Source organism: Indicator indicator, chromosome 11, assembly GCF_027791375.1.
Source record: "Indicator indicator isolate 239-I01 chromosome 11, UM_Iind_1.1, whole genome shotgun sequence".
NCBI classification, from domain to species: Eukaryota; Metazoa; Chordata; class Aves; order Piciformes; family Indicatoridae; genus Indicator; species Indicator indicator.
In genome coordinates, this window is record NC_072020.1 from 17,802,935 (window position 1) to 17,811,355 (window position 8,421).

Below are 8,421 nucleotides of genomic sequence, written 5' to 3' on the forward strand. Positions count from 1 at the left end.
GAAAACGGTCTCAGTTCAGAACTGATTGAGGTGGTTTGCCCTAATCAAATTAAACCAGCCAAATGTTCTTTTCAAAGGTAACTGTCTACTCTGCAGCTGTATGCAAAATACCACATCAAAAGTGGAAGGAAAAAAAAAAGTGATAGAATTCTGTCCTTACAGTAGAAAAACAAAAGCAGCAGTGCAGCTAGGAATTAGCCTCACAGAAAGCTCCTAGAAAAATGCTAACTTCAGAAAGAGTGAACAAAGTGCTGAAATTCCCAGTTTATAATTAATTGATTTGAGGGAGAAAGGAATTCTCTGACACTGTTAAACAGCAACAGACACCTTCAGTTATTTGTTAGAGCTACCACACTTCAAATAGATATTAAAAAGACTTCAGAGAAAAGAGAGACAAAAAGAATCACATGGCTTTTCCATTCCATTTCTCACTTCTTTTCTCTGTTTCTATCAAAATATGGAACTTTCTGCACTGACTAATGCTGAAAAAGTCCAAACTCAGTTGGTTTCATTTAAACTCTCTCTGATTCATCTGCACTAGTTTTCAGTCATCCAACATGGGAAATTCCTGCAATGATTAATTCATTCATATGCAAGTTGTTGTTTTTTTTTTTCCTTTAGGAAGCAAAGATAAATAACCTGGTAATGACAATCCAGTGATGGCCACTCAGTGTTAGAGTGAAGGCTTTTAAAACAGTATGCAACTTTCAGCTAAGTTTGTCAATTATTTCATAGAATTGTTTGGGTTGGAAAAGCCCTCTAAGGTCATTGAGTCCAACCATCAATTCAACACCACCATGGATATTAAACTATGTGCCCAAGTGCCATGGCCACACATTTCTTGAACATCTCCAAGAACAGCAACTCCCCCACCTCCCTGGGCAGCCTGTTCCAATGCCTGACCACTCTTGCAGCAAAGAAATTCTTCTTAATAGCTCATCTAAACCTCCCCTCAAATAATTTCAGACCATTTCCTCTCATTCTATCATACCAGGGAGAAGAGAGTGACCCCAACGTTACTCCAACCTTGCTTCAGACTGTTCTATAGGGCAATGAGGTCTCCCCTCAGCCTCCAGACTAAACAAGCCCAGTTCCCTCAGCTGCTCCTCAGCAGCCCTGTTCTTCAAACCCTTTGCCAGCTCCCTTGCTCTTCTCTGGACCACAGCTTCCCAAATGGAGGCTTCCCAAGTAGAAAATGTCAAAGTACACAATGGAGGAAAAAAACCAAAACAACCACACACAAACAAACAAACAAACAACAACCACACCTTGGCATTGGAACAGGCTGCCCAGGAAGGTGGTAGAGTCGCCATCCTTGGAGATGTTCAAGAAACACATGGATATGGTACTTTGGGACATGGTTTAATGGCCATGATGTTGTTTGCTTGACAGTTGGACTTGATGATCTTAGATGTCTTTACATTCAAACCAATTCTATGAAAATTATGAGAGGGTTTGTATATTAAATACAACCACATTATACTTTAAAGGTAGAGCGGCTAAGTAGTCATGCCTGGGTAACTGAAAGTACTTTTCAGAACATAAGAGAAATCTATGAAGATCTGATACAGGAGGAGAAATTTCCTCTCTTTTGAAAGCCAAACCCCAGCTGAGTTCTGTGTGCACATCGGCACAGCCAGCTTTTTATCATTTCTTAGATCAATAAGACTGAACTTGTTCAGCAAAACTAGGAAACAACTACATTGCATAGCAGTAAAACCCCAGCTGCCAAGATCTGCAATGAACAGCAGCTTCTATTTCATTTGGAGTTATCAAACTTCATAAAATCATTTTAAAACTTCAGAACTACACTCAGTCAGTGAAGGATTGCTGCAAAGAACCACTCCTGATGCCAAGGTCACATCACTGCTCTATCAAGATAGTTTCAGTATTTGTTCTGCTTGGTTTATTGGAACTTTTAATAGACAAATTCCCTACAAATAACGCATGCCATGCCTCAGCTGGGGGAAGGTAGTATGAAGCTAACTGGAAAGTCCCAACTGATCTACTCTATCCACTCTTTGCTAAGGTGGGCCATCCACCCTCGTGTCCTTGTCAAGGGTCATTCTGAATTGTGGAACCCACTGTTAACTTAGGGGAAGCTGACACTTTGCTTGCCATTCACAGGCTGTCCCCAACAATGGTTTTGGTGACATGAGTGGGTTCTCCATTCTGGGCAGGACCCAGTAAGACTAGACCCCTGCAAGAAGAGCACAGACAGAACCATCCCCAGATTTAGAGAAGGGAGGAAGCCATAATCTAAAATGAGTAACATTTACTCACACAAAGACTGGAAACACGGGGGGTTAAACTCTTAGATTGAGATTAAGATAAAATACCTTTAGCAGAAAGTTTGTACTCACTCCAGAAACTGAATTTCCTAAGGCTCAGAGGAATACTCCATATACAACCCTTCCTTCCTGACAGGCCCTTATCTTGTCCTGCTTCTGGCAGACCATGTAGGCAAACTAAATCATCACATCCATTCCTAACAAACAATTCCTATGGGCAGGAAGAATATCACTTATTTTCCCTGTATGTAGAGTCACAAGCAGATGATGACAGGATAGCATTCATGAGCTTTCTCCCCACAATGTCCTCTGCCAACTTAATGAGCTTCTCCAAATCCTACCTACTGCCAAACGCTCTTCAGTGTCAATCATATTGTTCCCTTTCACATTCTGGCTACCAGAGAAGCCATATTTCCAGGTCCATCCCTCCCTCCTCAAGACCTTTGCAGTGTCCCTCCTTGCTGTGGCCAGTCAGTGCAGGGACCATCTCCCTTTCCTTCCAACCACCACTGCTCTCCATCCTGGAAATGCCTCTGTCCCGCCAAGGCACTTCCCGTCTTCACATCTGCCTTGAAGACCATCCTGTTTGTGTTAGGCTAAAACAGACTCCGAGGCTCATTCAGTTTTTCCTTCCCATTACTCATCCAGCTCCTATCCACCTTCAGCTGAGACTCATCTGCCACATGAATCCCTTTAACTTTGCCAAGTGTCAAGTTGAGTTTCTTCTGCTTCACTCCATCTCTGCATGTTCCAGGGAAGGTTTACATTGAACACTAGGAAACACTTCTTTAGTGAAAGAGTGGCCAGGCACTGGAACAGGCTGCCCAGGGAGAGTCTTTCAAGCATAGAATTGTTTCAGTTGGAAGAGACATCTAAAATCATTGAGGGAGGTGGTAGAGTCACTGTCCATGGAGGTGTTCAAAAAACATGTGGACATGGCACTTTGGATATGGTTTTGTAGGCACGGTAGTGTTGGGTTGACAATTGGCCTTGGGGACCTTCTTTACTGTAAGGGTGTTGGAGCTCTGGAACAGACTGCCCAAAGAGGTTGTAGAGTCTCCTCCCCTGGAGACTTCCAAAACCCACCTGGAAGCGTTTCTGTGTGGCCTGCCTTCAATGATCCTGCTTTGGCAAAGGAGTTGCACTGGATGATCTCTGGAGGTCCCTTCCAACCCCTACATTCTGTGATACACCTAAATATAGATACCTGTTACATACAGAAAAGAAGCAGGGCAGGGATGACAGTATTCTGTCACAGAACCATGGAATCACAGAAAGTAGGGATTGGAAGAGACCTCTGGAGTCCAGCTGAGTCCAACCCCCCTGCCAGAGCAGGATCACCTAGGGCAGGCCACACAGGAATGCAACCAGATGAGTCTTGAAAGTCCCCAGAGAAGGAGACTCCACAACCTCTCTGGGCAGCCTGCTCCAGGGCTCTGTCACCCTCACAGTAAAGAAGCATCTCTTCATGTTGAGGTGGAAACCCAGTGTGCAGATTCACAGCCTGATGGGTGATTAACAAGGGGGGAAATTATTCACTTGATTACCAGGAGGAGAGAGCTAAAACGAACAGGAGATATTGGTGAATTTGGCATTCCAATGACAAGAAGATTTTTAAAAGATACACTGCAGCAGGAAATACTCCCAGCAGTACACACAGGAATTTCCTGCCTCCAAGCTGTCATTTGTTCCTGGCAAAGGCTGCCCTTTGTCTACAGAGAGTTCATTTTCCCCAAAACAACAGCACTCAGCTACACAAGTGCTGGACCAACTTATGCCAAATTCGGTTACTGTCTATAGTAAAGCTCTAGTCAAACATTACTAAAGCATTATTAAAGAGACTGAGGGGAGACCTTCTGTCTCTCTACAACTCCCTGAAAGGAGGTTGAGGCCAGGTGGGGATTGGTTTCTTCTCCCAAGAAAAAAGTGACATGATGAGAGGAAATGGCCTCAAGTTGCACTAGGGAAGGTTTAGGTTGGATATGAAAAGAAACTTCTTCACTGGAAGGGTTCTCAAAGCCTGAAACAGGCTCCCCAGGGAGGTGGCTGAATCTCCATCCCTGGAGGTGTTTCCAAGAGGCAGAAATGTGGTGCTGAGTGCCATGGTTTAGCATCAGACTTGGTAGTGTTAGAGAATGGATGGACTGGATGATCTGAGGGACTCAGGGCTTTTTATCTTAGGGAAGACTGAGGAGAGATCTCATCAGTGCTGATCAATACTTAAAGGGTGGGTGTCAGAAGGATGGCACCAGGCTTTGTTCATTGGTATCCAGTGACAGGACAAGGGGTAATGGGCACAAACTAGAACATTGGAAGTTCCATCTAAACACAAGGAGGAACTTATTTCATTTATGAATGCCTGGAGCACTGGGGTAGGCTGCCCAGAGAGTTGGTGGAGTCTCCATCTCCGGAGTCATTCAAAACCCACCCAGACACTGTCTTATATAATCTGCTCTAGGAAAACCTGCTCTGGCAGGGGGGTTGGACTAACTGATTTCCAGGGGTTCCTTCCAACCTCTACCATTCTGTGGACTGTGATGTTAAATATTTTTTCTAATCATCTACTGATTCTATGATTCCTTGCTGCACTCTCTGGAAATGCCCAAGCCTACCACTAAAGTTGAGGATGACACACAGCAGAAGCTGATACGGCCTCTGATTTCTGCCATGGCATCAGCTGCTCCAGAGCAGCCTAGACAAGCAGAGGGCACACGTGGCTTGTCTGTTTGAAAGCTCTCTATAGTCTGACTCACACAGTGACTGCTGCTTTGCACTGAGCCACTCAGGGACCACAAATACTCAGGGATAACAGATTCAACATTATATCTGCAGCTCTTACTCATTACTCTCAGCCTAGCTGCCTGTAATAATCAGAAAAAAGCTAGATGTCATAGAATCATGGAGTTGTTTGGGTTGGAAAAGGCCTCTAAGATCATCGAGTCCAACAGTCAACCCAACACCACCATGGACATCATACCATGTCCCCAAGGGCCATGTCCGCACATTTCTTGAACACCCCCAAGGACAGTGACTCCACCACCTCCCTGGGCGAATTGTTCCAATGCCTGACCACTCTTGCAGCAAAGAAATTTTTCCTAATATCCAACCTAAACCTCCCCTGCCACAACTTCAGGCTATTTCCTCTCATTCTATCACCTGATACTGGGGAGAAGAGACCAAACCCCACCTCACTACAACCTCGTTTCAGGGACTTGTAGAGAGCCAGAAGGCCTCCCCTCAGCCTCCTTTTCTCCAGATTAAACACCCCCTATTCCCTCAGCTGCTCCTCACCAGCCCTGTTCTCCAGACCCTTCACCAGCTTCGTTACCCTTCTCTGGAACGGCTCCAGCATCTCAATGTCCTTCTTGTAGTGAGAGACCCAAAACTGAACCCAGGACTCACCAGTGCCAAGTACAGGGGCACAATCACTTCCTTCAAAATAAAAACAAGAACTGGTTGCAAATATCTGTAACTGTAACCGCAGTGCTCTAAAGATGTGCATTTCAATCTAGAACCTAGACAATACATCTGAGATGATTTTTGTTTAGTAGCCTGGCCATGATGCCAGATTCCACAATGCATCCCCAAACAATGAACATTTTTTGAGCATAGTATCTTCAGTAATTAAGTGCAGCTAGGTCAGCTGCTTAGAACTGCAGCTCTTCTTTTGCAGGATTTCCTTTTTCTGAGTATATTTACATAATACTAAAATAGACCTTTAATGTCAATCAATTACAAACCCTTCCACCCCATTTTTAACTGAATAGGGGCACTGAAATATTTTCAAATCACTTTTCATTGTAACAAAAAGAATTTCAGTCACTCCACAGTGAGCTTCCTGCACAGCAGAGGTGGCTTTTGATATGGCACTCCTCATGTTTTAGCAGAGATAATGTTTGAAATTGCTTATTAATATTCTTCTGTTTGTGGTAAAAGGCATCCAGTGGAGGTTCCCAAACATCCTGAGATGTCACAGACCTGTCCCTTCCATCTGAACTGCTGCCTATGGCAACAGGTATAGAACCACAGAATGCATGTGGTTGGAAGGCACCCCGAAGGTCACCTTGTCAAACACCCCTGCAGTCAGCAGGGTCATCTCCAACTAGATCAGGTTGCTCAAGGTCCCATCAAGTTTGACGTTGAATGTCTCCAGAGATGGAGCCTCCACCACACCTCCAGGCAGCTATTTCACTATTTCACTACCCTCATTGTGAAGAACTCCATCCTAATGTCCAACCTAAATCTCCCCAGCTCCATTTTCAAACCATTGCCCCTCGTTCTATCACCACAGGCCCTTCTGAACAGCCCCTCCCCTGCCTTCCTGTAGGTTCCCTTCAAATACTAAAATGCAGCTCTATGCTCGCCATGGAGCTTTCTCTTCTCCAGGCTGAAGAACCCCAATTCTCTGTTTCCATAGCAGAGGTTGCTCCAGCCCTCGGACCATCTTCATGGCCTCCTCTGGACCTGCTCTACTTAGTCACTGCACACCTGGGTGTATGCAAAGTGAGGCTTACTTCTCAAAGTCTATAATACTGATAAAAGACACTCACAGGCTGCTGGAGGCTTCCAGCTATGGAAAACTGTAAGGGGTTATGGCAGGGCCATCCTTGCCATGGAGACAATCGAAGAACAGATATTTATCCTCAGTTTCCTGTAGTGGAATGGCAGAAGGGACGTCCTGGGGCTATTGTCGCCATTTTGAAAGCACAGCCCAATGTCTGTCTTGGCAGCACACTCATCAGTACGAGGTGAAATCAGTACCAGCCAAACAGTACCCAACTACAAGGTCACCTGCAAAGCCTGAAGTCTTAAACTGTTACTTCTCTTTTACTTGATCATCTACAACTGTCCTCAAAAGCACCTAAGGTGTTCCACTGTTGCTCTCAGAACCTTTGCCATTTCAATAGTGAACAGAGTTGCTAAAAATCAGCTAGAGCTGCAGAATTTACACTTGAGACAAAAGCAGGGAGAGGTTGGGTTGCTCTCTGTCTCTCTGATGCCTGAGGAAATAGTGGATATGTGGCTCCTTGCCCATCCACTCAAACACTTAAGTCACACACCTATGCCTCTGGAGATGGGTGTTTGTGTGTGTGGGAGGCAACGCAGAGGGATGAGGTGAGGTCTGGCAGGCAGCACCACAGCCTGCTGAAACCTCAAACCACACTTCATGTATGCAGCTTAGTGCTCGCTTCATCCACAAACCCAAACTAGTGTCCAGCCCATTTACGTACCCAAACTTGCCCAATTCATGTACTAAAGCCCAGACCCCGCTGACAGGGATGCTTACCCCACTTCCTCACCTGACCACATTGGGGTGTTCGAACGTTTCCAGGTGCCTCAGGACTGCCACCTCTCTGATGGTGGACAGGGGCATCCCCTCCTCGCTGGTCTGCACCCGTACCCGCTTCAGCGCAACGAAGCGGCCGCCGTTCTTCAAGTCTCGGGCCTTGAACACCTTCCCATAGGCTCCTTCCCCAATCTCAGCCACACATTCATACTGCTGGTCAGCCAGGTTTATGTTGTCCTTATCCATGCTGACACTGCTTCTTTTCCTCCTGTGCTCCAGGTGTCTTAGGGTGGCTCCCAGCCTCTCTTGTTTTCTCAAAACTAGAACTCTGCTGGCGCTGCAGATAGGCCACACGCTTGGTCCTTCTGCCAAAGGGGCACTGGAAAGCTCTTGCCCTCCTCTTCTTGTTCCTCTTTTGTGCAGACCCCAAGGTACCTCCTCTTTTGGCCACCAGGAACTATCATACAATCTTTAGGAGCATTGTCTGTGTAAAGCAAATAAGATCTGGAGGACAAACCAAGCCAGAAAATGAATTTGTTACTTTGAGTTGTTAAAAAATTGAGACAATTAAGTTAATACTGAGGATACCTACATGCAAAGCAAAAGGAGAAACACCAGGGTGACAGAGTATCAGGATCCCCGAGTGGCCAATACATTAGGAAGCCTTCAGTTTGCACTGAAGGCTACATCACAGAGCAACCATGCTGCAGGACTCTTCTGAGGAATGGGCTAAGCACAACCACCCTGTGAGACATGGATGATGGGGTTTGCATAGTTAACCATGCACATGTGGAAGAAAGTTATGTCCAGGAGCTTATGTCAGGATTGCAGGATTCAAAAGTT

At 45.5% G+C, this 8,421-nt stretch overlaps 1 protein-coding gene across 1 annotated transcript in view; it reads right to left on the reverse strand.

Annotated features, from left to right (window-relative positions):
* The window catches only part of CDK6 (cyclin dependent kinase 6), a 112,875-nt gene extending 105,051 nt beyond the window's left edge, over positions 1–7,824 (reverse strand). Inside the window, exon 1 of the mRNA XM_054384958.1 lies at positions 7,592–7,824. Coding sequence (XP_054240933.1) covers positions 7,592–7,824 — 233 coding nt within the window. The remainder of the gene's footprint in view (positions 1–7,591) is intronic.
* Positions 7,825–8,421: the final 597 nt, after the last annotated feature.